The following is a 19,493-nucleotide window of genomic DNA, read 5'->3' as shown; positions in this document are numbered from 1 at the left end:
GCATGTTCAGTTCAAAATATTCTCCGTGAAAAGCACACCGAGCCGACAACAACAAAATATGGCTGAAAAGCGATACAAATCAACGACCATGAGACGCAAGGTACTTGTATTACATATTTTCATTATCCTTCCCATGTATTGGCGTATAATGGTCGACTCCTTTGACTGCGCAGAAAGAGAAGGAAAACCTGCATGAAGAGATTCGCAAACTGCAATCCGAGCTGCAACAACTGCAACCCCGAAGAAGCCAAAAAGGGGAGAATACTCTTCTATCTTCCATCATTCATCAACACCAACTGGATGTTGCCAGCGTTCACTCCATTTGCAGTCTCCCACTGGTACGAATTGTGTGTGTTTTTTTGTCTTGGACGTGGTGACCCAAATTTTACTAACAGGATGTTTACACTACAGCAAATTCACGCTCTTTACTCGCATATCCGCCTGAAAAAAAGCTGGCACGACCGCAACGAGACACTTCTCGCCATCCGCGACCAGAAATTCCGAGCTGCGTACGAGCACATCGTCCAGCGCAGTGGGATCACCCCCTGGAACCAGCCTCACCTGAGTGACGAGCGCTTTGAGACCGCCGACGGCGATGTTTGCTGCGTCCTCTTCCAGACAATTCAACTCCCAGGCGTGGAGTCGCTCAAGCAAGTGCACGAGGCAGTCGTCTACAGCTTCAACAACGCGGAGATCAGCATCTCGGAGCGCTCGGGCCACATCACAACGCGATACGACTACGACGGCGGAGGAGACGGCAACACTTTCAACGCTCGGATCGTCTCGACAACGATCTCGGCATCTCCACAGAGCTCAACTGCGTCATGTTCTCGCAGCTCTTCGATGCGGTTGATGAGATCCTCCCAGGGGGGCGCTGCGCCCTAGTCATCGACTCGGTGGATGAGGACGAGCTTTACCCGTACGAGTCCAGCGATCGCATTCGGAAAGACGTTTCTTCAGCCGTCGTGGTGACAGCAGACCCTAAGAGCGGTGGAGACTTGACTGCGACTTTAAGACGCGCTGCATTTGTGAAGCTTCATCACCCGAGCTTCCCTATATCGGCTGCGTGGCAAGAAGCGCAGCAAGACGTCGCCGCTTGGGACGACATCATGCGCAGGAGCATCAGAAGTCTGCTCCACTCGGTGCCGTAGAGTGAGTGAGTGCTAATTGGTAGCCAAGTGTGCCGTAGTACTCAAGAGGAGCTGTATTATTCTGAACATGAACGACCACGCAGTACCATTGAGACGCCGAAGACGGTTGCTGCGACGACGACTGCAACCGCCCAAGCAAAATTGTTGTAAAGTTTCTGCTGGCTGGGCGTCAAGGCTTCGTTCGCCATGTTCTTCTGGACAGCTTGTTTCGCCAAACTACTCGCGAGCTTGTCGACGCGAGGGTTGGATCGCAGCTTCTTGATGGCACCAGGTTGGCTGACCTGCGCCTCGACCTGCTTTCCGAGCGCAGGATTATCCTGTAGCGTCTTAAGCGCGGTGGGGTTCTTCTCGAGAGCTTTGGCCGCGGTCGGGTTATTTTGGAAGAGGGGCTTGAGAGATTTGAGCCCTGGGATATTCAGCCGTTCTTCAGTTGCAGCTTCAGTTTCGATGTCATTCTCGTGGTCCTTCAGATTGCGGTGACCGCCCAGGTCGTTCGTGATCACGCGGTTAGCAAGGGCCGTGCAGCGTCCGGCCAAGGCGACCGCCAGTGGTAGCAACAAGAAGGCGCGCCGCATTGAGAGGGTCCGCTTGGGCCAGATAGATAAATTATTAATAACTTGGTTCTTAGTGCGAATCTTGATTGCTTCGTATTTTTCACACTGTCTAATTCAGATTCAATCCTGGACAGCAAATCGGATGCTACCAGAGGATCGAAGGTTTATCCTCGGAAAATTGGCTTCATTGTTACCAGCCACCAGAATCACCGGTTCCACACGACTCAGTTTTCAATTCACCTCCTTGCGCTCAAGAGTACCTACACTCACCACCTTACCAGCCATGCGCTTGATCTCCTGGACTCTCCTCGTGACGTTGGTCGCCTTCCTCACTACCGTTGAAGCGGCTGCTCCAACCATGTGAGAAGCCTGAAGATGCCCCCCAAGACTCCTCCCAAGTTCCACGTCGGCAAATTAAAACTGAGAGGGGCTGCCGCGATAAACGAGAACCGCCCGAGCACCACTGACGCTGAAGATCGAGGGATCCCGCACATCTTGGATGCAGCGCTCCACGCCGTACGCAGTCACCATGGACGATATGTTCATGCAAATGTGATACGCTGTGGCATGCGTACAACAGAGTCTACTTGAGCCGCACGTACCAAGAATATCAGAACAACGCGAAGGTCTACCACTACTATTATCAGTGGTGGAAGCGGATGCAAGCGCAGGGAGTTATTCCTCACTGGTACCACTAAGATAAACTCTTGTTTAAGGTGCTTGATAACTTTGCGAGACGATAGGTGAGGGTAGGAGGAGAGAGAAATACAGAGGTGCTCCTCGAAAAATAAAGTAAACTTGGCCAGTGTTATTCTCTTTGCTGTGTAACGTTGTTGGGTTTGCGAAATGAAATGAAGACGTACTTGTACTGGTTTTATTATCCAGCTATTATAGCACTACCTAGCCAGAGGTGGAACCAATGCAATTCTAGTTGTCCCCACCATGAAAACTTCGGTTGTAACACGAGCATTTTTTCTCTCTTTCTCGCTCTTCTCGTAGAGAGGTTTGAAGCGGATATACGGCTATCGAGCCTTCTGGTTTCCAGGCCGTTCAAGGAACCGAGTACAGTACACTGCGGATAGCTCTGGTGGTGATGTCGCCCCACCTTGCGACATCTTGCTGCAGGTCCTGCCAAACGCGCTCCGACAAGTCGAACTCGGGGTAGTGGAGCTTCACGAAGGCAGCCCGTCGGAGCGTCACCACCAGCTCATCGCTTCCCTTTTGCAGTCTATCTGTCGTCAGCACAAACGCCGCAGATACGTCCTTGCGGACTCGTTCACTCGGGGCGTAAGGGTAGAGCTCGTCCTCATCCACCGAGTCGATAACGAGCATCCCACACGGTTCGCCGTGGAATCCCTCAGCTGCCTCGAAGAAGCGCGAGAACATGATGCCGCTCACTTCCGTCGTGACGCCCAAGTCATTGGTCGAGACAATCCGCGCATTGAGGATGCTGTTGTCGGCGCAGTCGTAGTCGTCTCGCGTCGTGACGTGCCCCAGCCGCTCGCAGATGCTGATCTCCACGTTGTTCATGCTGAAGAGCACAGCGTCGTACACCTGTCTGAGCGACGCCACGTGGGGGAACTTGATCGTCTGGAAGATGGAGCAGCACACGTCGCCCGACGCAGTCTCAAGCCGCTCGTCGCTTGAGTGGGAGGACGAGAGCTCACTCCGCGCCTTGACGTACTCGTACGCAGCTTGGAATTTCTGCTCTCGGATATCCAGGAGCGTCCGGCTGCGGTCTTCCCAGCTCCTCTTCAGACAGATGCGCGCACACAACGGATGCAGCTCCTGCTTAAGCCATTGCATCATCACGGTTAGAGCCTCCCTGTTAGAAATTAAAAACTTGCTACGCACCAATGGAGGTGACAGTGTCGAGTGAACCCGAGCAATGTCGAGCTGTTGACCATGGATAGCAGAAGACAGCGCTTCATTGTCCGAGACGACTTGCCCTAGTGGAGGGGTCCTGGCTGGTACAACGTGCAGCTCTTTCAGCTCCAATTGGAGCCCCAGCTCCGACCGCAGCTTGCGGATCTCGGCTTTCAGGTCGCTGATCTCCTCCTGCCGCCATAGTAAACAACAGCGTCTTTAGAAACTCGGTGCCTTGTATGTGCCCCGAAGCGGCTGGCCCTCTCTACCTTCCGCTTCGTGACGGTGGCCTTGCGCCTCTTCTCCGCCATTGCAACAAGAGGCAGTTGAGCTCTGCAGTAGATTAGATGTCCAGTGATGCAGACTTGGGTCTCCGACACCTTGTGCTCTTCCCTGCGGAGGGCCTGGATGGTGTGATAACCGGGAATGTGTTCTCACCCAATAAGCGTGCTCGACAGAGCAAACCACGACTCGGGGTTTGCACTCGTTGCATGGAGCGCCGAGCTCATGTGGTGGAGTACTATCTCCTACTTGGGTGCATGATTCAAGAATCCACTACCCAGTCAGACTCTGGCCCAAACAAAATTGAGCTCTGCTGACTGGCACTCGGCGACGACTGCGACTGTGCACTGTGCCAACGGCCGCATCGTCTCGACCAGCCACTTCGACATTGCAACGGAGCTTAACTGCGATAGGTTCGTGCAGTTCTTCGGTGGTTCCGACAAGTGGTAGCGGCTGGTCGTGTCCTGTGGGTCGTGGAGCTTGAGTCTGTGGACGAGAAGACGAGCTCCTCCCATATTACCAGTCGACTGAGCTCATTAGGAAGGACGTGTCGTCGCACAGGGCGCAGCACCTGGGATGATCCCATCACCCGCATCGAAGAGCTGCGAGAACATGACGCAATTGAGCGCTGTGGAGACGCCAATATCGTTATCCGAGGGATGATGGCGAGAAGCGTCTCGTTGCGGTCGTGCCAGCTCTTTTTCAGGCGGATATACGAGACAATAGGGTGGCTTTGCTGTTGTTAAGAGCGTCATGTTAGTAAATTAAGTCACCAAAGTCCATTAGAATGGCAGGGTAGAGATCATATCACTGGGACACTGTACATCGGGTGAGCACTAGCAATTTCGAGTTGATGTTGGCGTATGATGGAAGATAGGAGAGTGTTCTCATCTTCTTGGCTTCTTGGGGGTTGTAGTTGCTGCAGCTTGGATGGCAGTTGACGAATTTCTTCTTGCAGGTCTTTATTCTCTTTCTGAGCAGTCAAAGGAGTCGCCTAGTTGATCTCAATAGGTGTAGGAAGAATGACGGAAGGCTGTAATACCTTGCGCCTCATGTTCGTGGACTTGTGCCGCTTTTCATCCATCGGATACGTGTGCTTTGGTGGAGAAAATTTTGATCTGGGCATGAAGATGCACGCCTTTAGGATGATCGATATGATGGTGAAGTGAAGCAGCAGCATCTTACGAGCGACGGTAAACGATCCACAGGTGACTCGAATGTAGATTAATGCACGAGCGCAGGGTAAAGTTGCATTGCTATCTTTCATCATAGGGTACTGGTGCCGGTATGTTATTCTGTCATTAGTTGTTCAAAAAGCTTCTCTCTTCGAGTAATATCAAAACCACGTCTATCATCAAATAATGACGATTGCCTTTGCTCTGGTTTTGAAGTAGCTCACTAACTGCAAGACGTTCAAATGCGCTGCACGCGTCACTCTGGTGGAAACTTGTGCTGGCCTACGAGAGGCGATTATATTGTCGTGGCTGCCTTCATGAAGCTTGGAGGGAGGCCCTTTGTTTCTTCGAGTGGGGGGGGGGGGGGCTTGGGAAAACCCGCATCGGCATCCAGGCGTACTGTGCTTGACTCCTCGAGTTAGCGGGAAATCTGCATGTCAAGACTCAAAATATAGGGATATCCCTTTCAGACCCCTCTCAGAATAACGGAGAAGCGGTGCCGGTGCTGTTGCTACATGTAGGACTGTGTCCACTTCGTTCGTCGGTCCAGAATATCAACGGAAACCAACGACCATTCCGCATTTCACCGCCCAAGACTCAAGTGGATTCAACAGGGGCGGGAATGGGAGGATGGCAACCAGTAGCAACGACAACCAGAAGCAACACGGCCTACCTTCCCATGCGAGCAACAACTCGAATGCCAACACCACGTTTCGCCCCGTGAAAAAGCGGAAAGCTACCTACTTGGTGAAGAAGGTGAGTTGACTTCGTGTAGCGTTGTAAGCACTGAATCCCCACTCTGGCAATGTAACGTCGTAGGCTTTACTCTCTTGAAAGCGGAATGAAAAGTGTATTTAGCTTGGCTTAGTTCGGGTTTTCCTTCTTTGTCGCTGCTCTTTTGCAGCCAGTCATTCTAAGAGTAAACCTAGCGTCATCTTAACCTGAACTAAAGTAAACACAGAGTAATCCTTCTAGGTGTCATCAACGGAGTTGTACTCCGTTACACGACCCCACTTTAAAAACACGCTTACCCCTTGACCGAAGGGCAGTTGGAAGCGATATGCCCAACTTGCTTGCAACGATGACACGTCGCGGTTTCCGTCCACTTGGCCGTGGTTACTGGCATGCTTCCTCCAGTGACCCCATGATCAAAGCGCAACGCGAGCTCGATGGTCTCTTCCAGCGTAGCGGGGTGATGTTCTCGGAGATGGTGGGACGTCTCCGATCGAAGCCCCTGTTGAAAGTAGAACCGCAATTCCATGGGGGTAATGGCCACTTGGCATTGGATCAGGATATCTTGAAAGGCGCTCAGGTAGTCGTGCAGGGAGCCAATTTGCGTGAGTTTGCAGAGTTTCTCGCGCAGCATATAGTCCTTGTCCGGTGGCAGAAAACGTTTGCGCATAGCACCCTTAAACGTCTCCCAGGTTCGGACAATTTGGGCTCGATCACACTCGGCCACAAACTGCCGATACCAAATCATAGGCGTGGGTGCCTGGTAGCACGACACCATGGTGACGAACGCGGGGCTGTTCTCCACCATGATCGGGTGATAGTCGGCGTAGTATTGTTCGATCATGAAAAAACCACAGCTCTAGGTCCTCATTGAGCGTGCCGTGGTACTTGGGCGGCTCCGCCTTCCGGGCAGCAGGTGGCTTGCTAGTGATTGCTTCAAGGCGCGCAGCTTGAGCAGCTATTTGCTCATTCATTCGTGCGTGAAATTGTTCTTGTTGTTGAGCAAAAAACTGCAACATCTCACTAAACGTTTGTGGCGCGTTGCAGGCGTCCATATTGGTGCGGCTCGATGGCTACACTTGGGTCGGCTCGATGGCTTCGTGACTCGATGGTCTGAAACTCGGACTCGATGGTCTGGAACTTGGACTCGGTAGCTCGATGGCGCCGAGGACTTGACAACGACAAGTGCTACTATGTAACGTCGTAGGCTTTACTCTCTTGAAAGCGGAATGAAAAGTGTATTTAGCTTGGCCTAGTCCGGGTTTTCCTTCTTGGTTGCTGCTCTTTTGCAGCCAGTCATTCTAAGAGTAAACCTAGCGTCATCTTAACCTGAACTAAAGTAAACACAGAGTAATCCTTCTAGGTGTCATCAACGGAGTTGTACTCCGTTACAGGCAACGACATGAAGGTGATTATGTGAACAGGAAGAGGCTGGACCAAGAGGTTCAAGAGCTCGAAGCTCAGCTGGCAGATTTGAAAGAGCGCGTGGGGCTCACTGGGGACCGTAACCTCGAGAAAGCGGCGACCAGTAACATGGTGCTCAGCAGTGTTCTCCGCCAGCAGCAATTACTGGTCGCTAATGCCCAGGCGGGGCTATCAGCCTGCTTGGTACGCTATTTTCGACTGAATTCTGGGTGAATTTGGGCTCATTACAGTGTCTCCCATGCATTTCAACAGCGAGGGTCGGTGCCCAGTCCTCTGTACTCCTACATTCATCTAGGAACTGACCCTGAATCGCGTCGGAGGACGCTGTCAGCAATCCGCGACTTCAAAATCCAAAACGGAGTGGATTACGTTGAGTCTCGAAGTCGCCATCTCGACTTACTGCAGCCGTACTCATCCAGCGAGCAGTTGTGATCCAGAGGGGAATTTGTGCTTCTCTCTCTTCGATGTGACGCAGTTTACGGGTGCCAAGTCCCTGCGAACTGTGTTCGACGCCGCTAGATTCTACTTGATTAACGAGGAGATCTCCATCTCTGAGTGGCTCGGATACATCACAGTGCGGGACGACTTGAGCGTGGCGGCGGGTAACTTCACCAACTGTCGACTCTCTTCAGCGAATGAGAACGGCGTCAAGACCGAGGTGAATACCGCCTCTTTTGCTCAATACGTGGACGCCGAGCAGTCCGAAAGCAACGAGCCGTTTGCAGTTCTGGTCAGAGACAGCGTAGACGTAGACGAGATTTATCCGTATAGCCCGGAAGAATGCGTCCGCAAAGACCAAATGGGGGCTATCGTGCTGACAGCTCTCAAGAAGAAGAAGAAGAAGATCGTTGGTGGGGCTGGTGGTGGAAAGGAAAGTGAGTGCGGGGGAGAGAATGAGGAGTTGGTGGTGACTATGCGCCGTGCCGGCTTTGTGAAGATCCATCGCCCACCATTTCCGCTGCCTCAAGACACTCAGCAGGGTCTTCTACAGGGAGTCATGGCGTGGTGCGGCCTCATGGTCTCCAATATGAGAGGCACCATCGACACGAATTCCTAATCACGCAGAATCCTGACTTGAAGCAACAGGGATTTGTTTTCGTAGTGTATCCAGGACTGATTCAAATGCAAGTATAATTAAGTTTGTTTGTGTCAAGCTGCCATCCATTTTACTTTTTTTTGTGCTGATAAGGCTATATGTATTTGATTGAGGCTTGATACGGGCGTGGGGGCCTACCGGTGTTTGTGCCCTTGTTTTTCGGGTCCGTTTTCTTTTTAAGTTAACACTGATTCTCGCGTTAAAAGGCGACGTCACATCTGAACGATTGTGACCAACTATATCCGCACCTATGTGTTTCGAGTGCGGTTGCGTCTAAATGTGTAGCTGACCACTACTAACACATGTAGCGTAGTAGCAGCGGTGAGGCGGCAACGACCTCGCTTCTGGAGCGTTTTGTTCGGTTATGTTTGAAATATCCTAAAGATATATTGTGAAAACCGAACACTATGTCCTATTTTTTGCAAATCGATCGATTTGGGTGCTTATTAAGCAGCTGAAACCTTGTTTTGTTATATATAAATAGGATGCTACTCCGATTTGGCGTTCCCCAGCCTTGTTCATATACCGCGGACTGCCATCGATTTATAATCAAATCACGTCGAATTATGAGGTAGCTCGTTTATATGAACGGTGCCCAAGTCAACGTGGACGGCAAACTCGACGCTGCCGTATACATGAAACAACCGATGGGTACATGCAATATGTGTCTGCGTCTGAACTATTCACTGGGCTGAAATTTGGCACGAGTAGCTGCTTATACGCTTGCTCTAGCCCGCTGCACGATGCAGTGCACCTCTGCGGCCATTTATATAGCTCAGGAAGCTATGCTATCATTGGCATTTGATAGGGATTTGCACATGGACGGTTTACGACCAACGCAGCGATTTAGGATTTGGTGTATTGCCGCTTGCAAATACTTTGTCCTCTAAAATAGACCTCTAAAATAGACCACGCCTGTCTCTTACAATGAGTGGACACGAGATAGGCGAGGGCTGTTTTAGCTTTGTGCTTTGGTGAAGGCCGCTTTTAGGCCCAGAAACTCGGTTTGGCCCGTCTAGAATGGCATTTCTGCGTTTCCAAGCCGCAGAAAAGCGTTTTGGTCGGGAAAACAGAGTCCCAAGCTTGCATGTTAAACCAGTACTGGCGATATATATAAATCAGACCTAGGTCTTAATTAAGAGCTGGCTGGATTAAAATCGAGATTATTGACGAGAGATAATCATGCGTTGGCCAAAATATCTGCAAACAGCAATACCCCTTTTTATATATTTTCTACCCCTCCTAATCAAGCTAATCTGGTCTGGACATCTTTGCCGGTTTTCACAATACCCTCCAACCTACAAATTAGCAAGGCCATAATTCACCACCTGTCGTAAAAACACAGTCCCTTAAGTAATTGCGAATAGCATTCGATTTTTCAATCGAACGTTGATTTCGATATATCTAGAGTTTTTCAGGTGTACCCCGGTATGCAATCCGTACCGTGTGTGTGAGCTATAGATCCAGGCAGAATTAAAGCCGATTAACGTTTATTTACCGCTAATTGTGCCTAAGATTGTGTGTCCTATCCGTAAAACCTGAGATAGTCAGTAGGGATCGTCGCGGGTGAGAAACAGCATGGTAGCAGCGAGCACGATGGGCACGCCATGGTAGGCAGCGTGCCAGACCCGCAGAGCCGCAGAAACGAGTGCGGCTAGCACAGCAAAAGGACGCAAAAGTGCCGCGACCCGGGATCGAACCAGGGACCTTCAGATCTTCAGTCTGACGCTCTCCCAACTGAGCTATCGAGGCGCCAAAAGTCAAACCTACCCGCCTGCCCCAAAATTTTGCGCCCTCGCATGCACAACACAACGCTTCCCGTGCCCACACACGCTGCCCGCACACCGCCGCCGTCCCCTCCTCTACCTACGTGGCCAATCCGATCCCCGCTCCGACGCCATCCCGCATCGAACGAGACCTCCGATCATGCCGAGTGTATCTCGTCGCTACGCACTATTGACGCCGTCCCGAGCGCATTGGCCCGGGCTACCACGTCCTGCCGCCCACTCGGTGCCGTGTTCGTAGCTATACACGTGTCGGAACACCAAACAGCGCTGGTCGAAATTGACCCGCAGCTCGCTTGAGCCCGGGGCCAGCCACACCGACTGCAGCCGGTCAGTAGGAGTCGTCACGGGTGAGAAACAGCGCGACAGCAGCGAGCACGATGGGCACGCCATGGTAGGCAGCGTGTCAGACCCGCAGAGCCGCAGAAACGAGTGCGGCGAGCACAGCAAAAGGACGCAAAAGTGCCGCGACCCGGGATCGAACCAGGGACCTTCAGATCTTCAGTCTGACGCTCTCCCAACTGAGCTATCGAGGCGCCAAAAGTCAAACCTACCCGCCTGCCCCAAAATTTTGCGCCCTCGCATGCACAACACAACGCTTCCCGTGCCCACACACGCTGCCCGCACACCGCCGCCGTCCCCTCCTCTACCTACGTGGCCAATCCGATCCCCGCTCCGACACCATCCCGCATCGAACGAGACCTCCGATCATGCCGAGTGTATCTCGTCGCTACGCACTATTGACGCCGTCCCGAGCGCATTGGCCCGGGCTACCACGTCCTGCCGCCCACTCGGTGCCGTGTTCGTAGCTATACACGTGTCGGAACACCAAACAGCGCTGGTCGAAATTGACCCGCAGCTCGCTTGAGCCCGGGGCCAGCCACACCGACTGCAGCCAGTCGTCGTGAGTGAGAAACAGCGCGACAGCAGCGAGCACGATGGGCACGCCATGGTAGGCAGCGTGCCAGACCCGCAGAGCCGCAGAAACGAGTGCGGCGAGCACAGCAAAAGGACGCAAAAGTGCCGCGACCCGGGATCGAACCAGGGACCTTCAGATCTTCAGTCTGACGCTCTCCCAACTGAGCTATCGAGGCGCCAAAAATCAAACCTTCCCGCCTGCCCCAAAATTTTGCGCCCTCGCATGCACAACACAACGCTTCCCGTGCCCACACACGCTGCCCGCACACCGCCGCCGTCCCCTCCTCTACCTACGTGGCCAATCCGATCCCCGCTCCGACGCCATCCCGCATCGAACGAGACCTCCGATCATGCCGAGTGTATCTCGTCGCTACGCACTATTGACGCCGTCCCGAGCGCATTGGCCCGGGCTACCACGTCCTGCCGCCCACTCGGTGCCGTGTTCGTAGCTATACACGTGTCGGAACACCAAACAGCGCTGGTCGAAATTGACCCGCAGCTCGCTTGAGCCCGGGGCCAGCCACACCGACTGCAGCCGGTCAGTAGGAATCGTCGCGGGTGAGAAACAGCGCGACAGCAGCGAGCACGATGGGCACGCCATGGTAGGCAGCGTGCCAGACCCGCAGAGCCGCAGAAACGAGTGCGGCGAGCACAGCAAAAGGACGCAAAAGTGCCGCGACCCGGGATCGAACCAGGGACCTTCAGATCTTCAGTCTGACGCTCTCCCAACTGAGCTATCGAGGCGCCAAAAATCAAACCTTCCCGCCTGCCCCAAAATTTTGCGCCCTCGCATGCACAACACAACGCTTCCCGTGCCCACACACGCTGACCGCACACCGCCGCCGTCCCCTCCTCTACCTACGTGGCCAATCCGATCCCCGCTCCGACGCCATCCCGCATCGAACGAGACCTCCGATCATGCCGAGTGTATCTCGTCGCTACGCACTATTGACGCCGTCCCGAGCGCATTGGCCCGGGCTACCACGTCCTGCCGCCCACTCGGTGCCGTGTTCGTAGCTATAGACGTGTCGGAACACCAAACAGCGCTGGTCGAAATTGACCCGCAGCTCGCTTGAGCCCGGGGCCAGCCACACTGACTGCAGCCGGTCAGTAGGAATCGTCGCGGGTGAGAAACAGCGCGGCAGCAGCGAGCACGATGGGCACGCCATGGTAGGCAGCGTGCCAGACCCGCAGAGCCGCAGAAACGAGTGCGGCGAGCACAGCAAAAGGACGCAAAAGTGCCGCGACCCGGGATCGAACCAGGGACCTTCAGATCTTCAGTCTGACGCTCTCCCAACTGAGCTATCGAGGCGCCAAAAATCAAACCTACCCGCCTGCCCCAAAATTTTGCGCCCTCGCATGCACAACACAACGCTTCCCGTGCCCACACACGCTGCCCGCACACCGCCGCCGTCCCCTCCTCTACCTACGTGGCCAATCCGATCCCCGCTCCGACGCCATCCCGCATCGAACGAGACCTCCGATCATGCCGAGTGTATCTCGTCGCTACGCACTATTGACGCCGTCCCGAGCGCATTGGCCCGGGCTACCACGTCCTGCCGCCCACTCGGTGCCGTGTTCGTAGCTATAGACGTGTCGGAACACCAAACAGCGCTGGTCGAAATTGACCCGCAGCTCGCTTGAGCCCGGGGCCAGCCACACCGACTGCAGCCGGTCAGTAGGAATCGTCGCGGGTGAGAAACAGCGCGGCAGCAGCGAGCACGATGGGCACGCCATGGTAGGCAGCGTGCCAGACCCGCAGAACCGCAGAAACGAGTGCGGCGAGCACAGCAAAAGGACGCAAAAGTGCCGCGACCCGGGATCGAACCAGGGACCTTCAGATCTTCAGTCTGACGCTCTCCCAACTGAGCTATCGAGGCGCCAAAAATCAAACCTACCCGCCTGCCCCAAAATTTTGCGCCCTCGCATGCACAACACAACGCTTCCCGTGCCCACACACGCTGCCCGCACACCGCCGCCGTCCCCTCCTCTACCTACGTGGCCAATCCGATCCCCGCTCCGACGCCATCCCGCATCGAACGAGACCTCCGATCATGCCGAGTGTATCTCGTCGCTACGCACTATTGACGCCGTCCCGAGCGCATTGGCCCGGGCTACCACGTCCTGCCGCCCACTCGGTGCCGTGTTCGTAGCTATACACGTGTCGGAACACCAAACAGCGCTGGTCGAAATTGACCCACAGCTCGCTTGAGCCCGGGGCCAGCCACACCGACTGCAGCTGGTCAGTAGGAGTCGTCGCGGGTGAGAAACAGCGCGGCAGCAGCGAGCACGATGGGCACGCCATGGTAGGCAGCGTGCCAGACACCGCAGAGCCGCAGAAACGAGTGCGGCGAGCACAGCAAAAGGACGCAAAAGTGCCGCGACCCGGGATCGAACCAGGGACCTTCAGATCTTCAGTGACGCTCTCCCAACTGAGCTATCGAGGCGCCAAAAGTCAAACCTACCCGCCTGCCCCAAAATTTTGCGCCCTCGCATGCACAACACAACGCTTCCCGTGCCCACACACGCTGCCCGCACACCGCCGCCGTCCCCTCCTCTACCTACGTGGCCAATCCGATCCCCGCTCCGACGCCATCCCGCATCGAACGAGACCTCCGATCATGCCGAGTGTATCTCGTCGCTACGCACTATTGACGCCGTCCCGAGCGCATTGGCCCGGGCTACCACGTCCTGCCGCCCACTCGGTGCCGTGTTCGTAGCTATACACGTGTCGGAACACCAAACAGCGCTGGTCGAAATTGACCCGCAGCTCGCTTGAGCCCGGGGCCAGCCACACCGACTGCAGCCGGTCAGTAGGAATCGTCGCGGGTGAGAAACAGCGCGACAGCAGCGAGCACGATGGGCACGCCATGGTAGGCAGCGTGCCAGACACCGCAGAGCCGCAGAAACGAGTGCGGCGAGCACAGCAAAAGGACGCAAAAGTGCCGCGACCCGGGATCGAACCAGGGACCTTCAGATCTTCAGTCTGACGCTCTCCCAACTGAGCTATCGAGGCGCCAAAAGTCAAACCTACCCGCCTGCCCAAAATTTTGCGCCCTCGCATGCACAACACAACGCTTCCCGTGCCCACACACGCTGCCCGCACACCGCCGCCGTCCCCTCCTCTACCTACGTGGCCAATCCGATCCCCGCTCCGACGCCATCCCGCATCGAACGAGACCTCCGATCATGCCGAGTGTATCTCGTCGCTACGCACTATTGACGCCGTCCCGAGCGCATTGGCCCGGGCTACCACGTCCTGCCGCCCACTCGGTGCCGTGTTCGTAGCTATAGACGTGTCGGAACACCAAACAGCGCTGGTCGAAATTGACCCGCAGCTCGCTTGAGCCCGGGGCCAGCCACACCGACTGCAGTCGGTCAGTAGGAATCGTCGCGGGTGAGAAACAGCGCGGCAGCAGCGAGCACGATGGGCACGCCATGGTAGGCAGCGTGTCAGACCCGCAGAGCCGCAGAAACGAGTGCGGCGAGCACAGCAAAAGGACGCAAAAGTGCCGCGACCCGGGATCGAACCAGGGACCTTCAGATCTTCAGTGACGCTCTCCCAACTGAGCTATCGAGGCGCCAAAAGTCAAACCTACCCGCCTGCACCCAAATTTTGCGCCCTCGCATGCACAACACAACGCTTCCCGTGCCCACACACGCTGCCCGCACACCGCCGCCGTCCCCTCCTCTACCTACGTGGCCAATCCGATCCCCGCTCCGACGCCATCCCGCATCGAACGAGACCTCCGATCATGCCGAGTGTATCTCGTCGCTACGCACTATTGACGCCGTCCCGAGCGCATTGGCCCGGGCTACCACGTCCTGCCGCCCACTCGGTGCCGTGTTCGTAGCTATACACGTGTCGGAACACCAAACAGCGCTGGTCGAAATTGACCCACAGCTCGCTTGAGCCCGGGGCCAGCCACACCGACTGCAGCCGGTCAGTAGGAGTCGTCACGGGTGAGAAACAGCGCGGCAGCAGCGAGCACGATGGGCACGCCATGGTAGGCAGCGTGTCAGACCCGCAGAGCCGCAGAAACGAGTGCGGCGAGCACAGCAAAAGGACGCAAAAGTGCCGCGACCCGGGATCGAACCAGGGACCTTCAGATCTTCAGTGACGCTCTCCCAACTGAGCTATCGAGGCGCCAAAAGTCAAACCTACCCGCCTGCCCCAAAATTTTGCGCCCTCGCATGCACAACACAACGCTTCCCGTGCCCACACACGCTGCCCGCACACCGCCGCCGTCCCCTCCTCTACCTACGTGGCCAATCCGATCCCCGCTCCGACGCCATCCCGCATCGAACGAGACCTCCGATCATGCCGAGTGTATCTCGTCGCTACGCACTATTGACGCCGTCCCGAGCGCATTGGCCCGGGCTACCACGTCCTGCCGCCCACTCGGTGCCGTGTTCGTAGCTATACACGTGTCGGAACACCAAACAGCGCTGGTCGAAATTGACCCGCAGCTCGCTTGAGCCCGGGGCCAGCCACACCGACTGCAGCCGGTCAGTAGGAATCGTCGCGGGTGAGAAACAGCGCGGCAGCAGCGAGCACGATGGGCACGCCATGGTAGGCAGCGTGCCAGACACCGCAGAGCCGCAGAAACGAGCGCGGCGAGCACAGCAAAAGGACGCAAAAGTGCCGCGACCCGGGATCGAACCAGGGACCTTCAGATCTTCAGTGACGCTCTCCCAACTGAGCTATCGAGGCGCCAAAAGTCAAACCTACCCGCCTGCCCCAAAATTTTGCGCCCTCGCATGCACAACACAACGCTTCCCGTGCCCACACACGCTGCCCGCACACCGCCGCCGTCCCCTCCTCTACCTACGTGGCCAATCCGATCCCCGCTCCGACGCCATCCCGCATCGAACGAGACCTCCGATCATGCCGAGTGTATCTCGTCGCTACGCACTATTGACGCCGTCCCGAGCGCATTGGCCCGGGCTACCACGTCCTGCCGCCCACTCGGTGCCGTGTTCGTAGCTATACACGTGTCGGAACACCAAACAGCGCTGGTCGAAATTGACCCGCAGCTCGCTTGAGCCCGGGGCCAGCCACACCGACTGCAGCCGGTCAGTAGGAGTCGTCGCGGGTGAGAAACAGCGCGGCAGCAGCGAGCACGATGGGCACGCCATGGTAGGCAGCGTGCCAGACACCGCAGAGCCGCAGAAACGAGTGCGGCGAGCACAGCAAAAGGACGCAAAAGTGCCGCGACCCGGGATCGAACCAGGGACCTTCAGATCTTCAGTCTGACGCTCTCCCAACTGAGCTATCGAGGCGCCAAAAGTCAAACCTACCCGCCTGCCCCAAAATTTTGCGCCCTCGCATGCACAACACAACGCTTCCCGTGCCCACACACGCTGCCCGCACACCGCCGCCGTCCCCTCCTCTACCTACGTGGCCAATCCGATCCCCGCTCCGACGCCATCCCGCATCGAACGAGACCTCCGATCATGCCGAGTGTATCTCGTCGCTACGCACTATTGACGCCGTCCCGAGCGCATTGGCCCGGGCTACCACGTCCTGCCGCCCACTCGGTGCCGTGTTCGTAGCTATACACGTGTCGGAACACCAAACAGCGCTGGTCGAAATTGACCCGCAGCTCGCTTGAGCCCGGGGCCAGCCACACTGACTGCAGCCGGTCAGTAGGAGTCGTCACGGGTGAGAAATAGCGCGACAGCAGCGAGCACGATGGGCACGCCATGGTAGGCAGCGTGTCAGACCCGCAGAGCCGCAGAAACGAGTGCGGCGAGCACAGCAAAAGGACGCAAAAGTGCCGCGACCCGGGATCGAACCAGGGACCTTCAGATCTTCAGTCTGACGCTCTCCCAACTGAGCTATCGAGGCGCCAAAAATCAAACCTACCCGCCTGCCCCAAAATTTTGCGCCCTCGCATGCACAACACAACGCTTCCCGTGCCCACACACGCTGCCCGCACACCGCCGCCGTCCCCTCCTCTACCTACGTGGCCAATCCGATCCCCGCTCCGACGCCATCCCGCATCGAACGAGACCTCCGATCATGCCGAGTGTATCTCGTCGCTACGCACTATTGACGCCGTCCCGAGCGCATTGGCCCGGGCTACCACGTCCTGCCGCCCACTCGGTGCCGTGTTCGTAGCTATACACGTGTCGGAACACCAAACAGCGCTGGTCGAAATTGACCCGCAGCTCGCTTGAGCCCGGGGCCAGCCACACCGACTGCAGCCGGTCAGTAGGAGTCGTCACGGGTGAGAAACAGCGCGACAGCAGCGAGCACGATGGGCACGCCATGGTAGGCAGCGTGTCAGACCCGCAGAGCCGCAGAAACGAGTGCGGCGAGCACAGCAAAAGGACGCAAAAGTGCCGCGACCCGGGATCGAACCAGGGACCTTCAGATCTTCAGTCTGACGCTCTCCCAACTGAGCTATCGAGGCGCCAAAAATCAAACCTACCCGCCTGCCCCAAAATTTTGCGCCCTCGCATGCACAACACAACGCTTCCCGTGCCCACACACGCTGCCCGCACACCGCCGCCGTCCCCTCCTCTACCTACGTGGCCAATCCGATCCCCGCTCCGACGCCATCCCGCATCGAACGAGACCTCCGATCATGCCGAGTGTATCTCGTCGCTACGCACTATTGACGCCGTCCCGAGCGCATTGGCCCGGGCTACCACGTCCTGCCGCCCACTCGGTGCCGTGTTCGTAGCTATAGACGTGTCGGAACACCAAACAGCGCTGGTCGAAATTGACCCGCAGCTCGCTTGAGCCCGGGGCCAGCCACACCGACTGCAGCCGGTCAGTAGGAGTCGTCACGGGTGAGAAACAGCGCGACAGCAGCGAGCACGATGGGCACGCCATGGTAGGCAGCGTGTCAGACCCGCAGAGGCGCAGAAACGAGTGCGGCGAGCACAGCAAAAGGACGCAAAAGTGCCGCGACCCGGGATCGAACCAGGGACCTTCAGATCTTCAGTCTGACGCTCTCCCAACTGAGCTATCGAGGCGCCAAAAGTCAAACCTACCCGCCTGCCCCAAAATTTTGCGCCCTCGCATGCACAACACAACGCTTCCCGTGCCCACACACGCTGCCCGCACACCGCCGCCGTCCCCTCCTCTACCTACGTGGCCAATCCGATCCCCGCTCCGACGCCATCCCGCATCGAACGAGACCTCCGATCATGCCGAGTGTATCTCGTCGCTACGCACTATTGACGCCGTCCCGAGCGCATTGGCCCGGGCTACCACGTCCTGCCGCCCACTCGGTGCCGTGTTCGTAGCTATAGACGTGTCGGAACACCAAACAGCGCTGGTCGAAATTGACCCGCAGCTCGCTTGAGCCCGGGGCCAGCCACACCGACTGCAGCCGGTCAGTAGGAATCGTCGCGGGTGAGAAACAGCGCGGCAGCAGCGAGCACGATGGGCACGCCATGGTAGGCAGCGTGCCAGACCCGCAGAGCCGCAGAAACGAGTGCGGCGAGCACAGCAAAAGGACGCAAAAGTGCCGCGACCCGGGATCGAACCAGGGACCTTCAGATCTTCAGTGACGCTCTCCCAACTGAGCTATCGAGGCGCCAAAAGTCAAACCTACCCGCCTGCCCCCAAATTTTGCGCCCTCGCATGCACAACACAACGCTTCCCGTGCCCACACACGCTGCCCGCACACCGCCGCCGTCCCCTCCTCTACCTACGTGGCCAATCCGATCCCCGCTCCGACGCCATCCCGCATCGAACGAGACCTCCGATCATGCCGAGTGTATCTCGTCGCTACGCACTATTGACGCCGTCCCGAGCGCATTGGCCCGGGCTACCACGTCCTGCCGCCCACTCGGTGCCGTGTTCGTAGCTATAGACGTGTCGGAACACCAAACAGCGCTGGTCGAAATTGACCCGCAGCTCGCTTGAGCCCGGGGCCAGCCACACCGACTGCAGCCGGTCAGTAGGAATCGTCGCGGGTGAGAAACAGCGCGGCAGCAGCGAGCACGATGGGCACGCCATGGTAGGCAGCGTGCCAGACCCGCAGAGCCGCAGAAACGAGTGCGGCGAGCACAGCAAAAGGACGCAAAAGTGCCGCGACCCGGGATCGAACCAGGGACCTTCAGATCTTCAGTCTGACGCTCTCCCAACTGAGCTATCGAGGCGCCAAAAATCAAACCTACCCGCCTGCCCCAAAATTTTGCGCCCTCGCATGCACAACACAACGCTTCCCGTGCCCACACACGCTGCCCGCACACCGCCGCCGTCCCCTCCTCTACCTACGTGGCCAATCCGATCCCCGCTCCGACGCCATCCCGCATCGAACGAGACCTCCGATCATGCCGAGTGTATCTCGTCGCTACGCACTATTGACGCCGTCCCGAGCGCATTGGCCCGGGCTACCACGTCCTGCCGCCCACTCGGTGCCGTGTTCGTAGCTATAGACGTGTCGGAACACCAAACAGCGCTGGTCGAAATTGACCCGCAGCTCGCTTGAGCCCGGGGCCAGCCACACTGACTGCAGCCGGTCAGTAGGGGGATCCTCAGAGTCGAC

At 56.9% G+C, this 19,493-nt stretch overlaps 4 protein-coding genes and 17 non-coding genes across 21 annotated transcripts; 1 reads left to right on the top strand and 20 right to left on the bottom strand.

Annotated features, from left to right (window-relative positions):
* Positions 1-1,207: 1,207 nt before the first annotated feature.
* On the bottom strand, positions 1,208-1,726 carry PHYSODRAFT_286930 (hypothetical protein; the record flags this gene model as incomplete). The annotated part of the gene is made up of 1 exon (XM_009534174.1): positions 1,208-1,726. The coding sequence occupies one exon, from the start codon at positions 1,724-1,726 to the stop codon at positions 1,208-1,210; it is 519 nt and encodes a 172-aa protein (XP_009532469.1).
* A 1,029-nt stretch (positions 1,727-2,755) lies between these two features.
* Positions 2,756-3,882, bottom strand: PHYSODRAFT_517266 (hypothetical protein; the record flags this gene model as incomplete). The annotated part of the gene is made up of 4 exons (XM_009534173.1): positions 2,756-2,923; positions 2,966-3,493; positions 3,560-3,763; positions 3,841-3,882. 4 exons carry the CDS (start codon positions 3,880-3,882, stop codon positions 2,756-2,758), a joined length of 942 nt encoding a protein of 313 aa, XP_009532468.1.
* A 2,173-nt stretch (positions 3,883-6,055) lies between these two features.
* PHYSODRAFT_517020 (hypothetical protein) lies at positions 6,056-6,430 on the bottom strand (the record flags this gene model as incomplete). Its single annotated transcript, XM_009534172.1, has 1 exon — positions 6,056-6,430. One exon carries the CDS (start codon positions 6,428-6,430, stop codon positions 6,056-6,058), a length of 375 nt encoding a protein of 124 aa, XP_009532467.1.
* A 459-nt stretch (positions 6,431-6,889) lies between these two features.
* PHYSODRAFT_336602 (hypothetical protein) lies at positions 6,890-8,242 on the top strand (the record flags this gene model as incomplete). Its single annotated transcript, XM_009534171.1, has 3 exons — positions 6,890-6,945; positions 7,185-7,368; positions 7,661-8,242. 3 exons carry the CDS (start codon positions 6,890-6,892, stop codon positions 8,240-8,242), a joined length of 822 nt encoding a protein of 273 aa, XP_009532466.1.
* Positions 8,243-9,960: 1,718 nt separating this feature from the next.
* Positions 9,961-10,033, bottom strand: PHYSODRAFT_t1373. The gene has a single exon. It is a non-coding gene; the product is annotated as a tRNA-Phe (tRNA).
* Positions 10,034-10,528: 495 nt separating this feature from the next.
* Positions 10,529-10,601, bottom strand: PHYSODRAFT_t1372. Its single transcript has one exon. It is a non-coding gene; the product is annotated as a tRNA-Phe (tRNA).
* A 485-nt stretch (positions 10,602-11,086) lies between these two features.
* On the bottom strand, positions 11,087-11,159 carry PHYSODRAFT_t1371. The gene has a single exon. It is a non-coding gene; the product is annotated as a tRNA-Phe (tRNA).
* A 495-nt stretch (positions 11,160-11,654) lies between these two features.
* On the bottom strand, positions 11,655-11,727 carry PHYSODRAFT_t1370. Its single transcript has one exon. It is a non-coding gene; the product is annotated as a tRNA-Phe (tRNA).
* A 495-nt stretch (positions 11,728-12,222) lies between these two features.
* PHYSODRAFT_t1369 lies at positions 12,223-12,295 on the bottom strand. Its single transcript has one exon. It is a non-coding gene; the product is annotated as a tRNA-Phe (tRNA).
* Positions 12,296-12,790: 495 nt separating this feature from the next.
* Positions 12,791-12,863, bottom strand: PHYSODRAFT_t1368. The gene has a single exon. It is a non-coding gene; the product is annotated as a tRNA-Phe (tRNA).
* A 496-nt stretch (positions 12,864-13,359) lies between these two features.
* Positions 13,360-13,430, bottom strand: PHYSODRAFT_t1367. Its single transcript has one exon. It is a non-coding gene; the product is annotated as a tRNA-Phe (tRNA).
* Positions 13,431-13,926: 496 nt separating this feature from the next.
* Positions 13,927-13,999, bottom strand: PHYSODRAFT_t1366. The gene has a single exon. It is a non-coding gene; the product is annotated as a tRNA-Phe (tRNA).
* A 494-nt stretch (positions 14,000-14,493) lies between these two features.
* Positions 14,494-14,564, bottom strand: PHYSODRAFT_t1365. The gene has a single exon. It is a non-coding gene; the product is annotated as a tRNA-Phe (tRNA).
* A 495-nt stretch (positions 14,565-15,059) lies between these two features.
* On the bottom strand, positions 15,060-15,130 carry PHYSODRAFT_t1364. Its single transcript has one exon. It is a non-coding gene; the product is annotated as a tRNA-Phe (tRNA).
* A 496-nt stretch (positions 15,131-15,626) lies between these two features.
* On the bottom strand, positions 15,627-15,697 carry PHYSODRAFT_t1363. The gene has a single exon. It is a non-coding gene; the product is annotated as a tRNA-Phe (tRNA).
* Positions 15,698-16,193: 496 nt separating this feature from the next.
* PHYSODRAFT_t1362 lies at positions 16,194-16,266 on the bottom strand. Its single transcript has one exon. It is a non-coding gene; the product is annotated as a tRNA-Phe (tRNA).
* A 495-nt stretch (positions 16,267-16,761) lies between these two features.
* On the bottom strand, positions 16,762-16,834 carry PHYSODRAFT_t1361. Its single transcript has one exon. It is a non-coding gene; the product is annotated as a tRNA-Phe (tRNA).
* A 495-nt stretch (positions 16,835-17,329) lies between these two features.
* Positions 17,330-17,402, bottom strand: PHYSODRAFT_t1360. Its single transcript has one exon. It is a non-coding gene; the product is annotated as a tRNA-Phe (tRNA).
* Positions 17,403-17,897: 495 nt separating this feature from the next.
* On the bottom strand, positions 17,898-17,970 carry PHYSODRAFT_t1359. The gene has a single exon. It is a non-coding gene; the product is annotated as a tRNA-Phe (tRNA).
* A 495-nt stretch (positions 17,971-18,465) lies between these two features.
* On the bottom strand, positions 18,466-18,536 carry PHYSODRAFT_t1358. Its single transcript has one exon. It is a non-coding gene; the product is annotated as a tRNA-Phe (tRNA).
* A 495-nt stretch (positions 18,537-19,031) lies between these two features.
* Positions 19,032-19,104, bottom strand: PHYSODRAFT_t1357. The gene has a single exon. It is a non-coding gene; the product is annotated as a tRNA-Phe (tRNA).
* Positions 19,105-19,493: the final 389 nt, after the last annotated feature.

The sequence above is a fragment of the Phytophthora sojae genome, assembly GCF_000149755.1.
Source record: "Phytophthora sojae unplaced genomic scaffold PHYSOscaffold_7, whole genome shotgun sequence".
Taxonomy (NCBI): Eukaryota; Oomycota; class Peronosporomycetes; order Peronosporales; family Peronosporaceae; genus Phytophthora; species Phytophthora sojae.
This window is presented reverse-complemented; position numbering and strand designations above follow the sequence as displayed.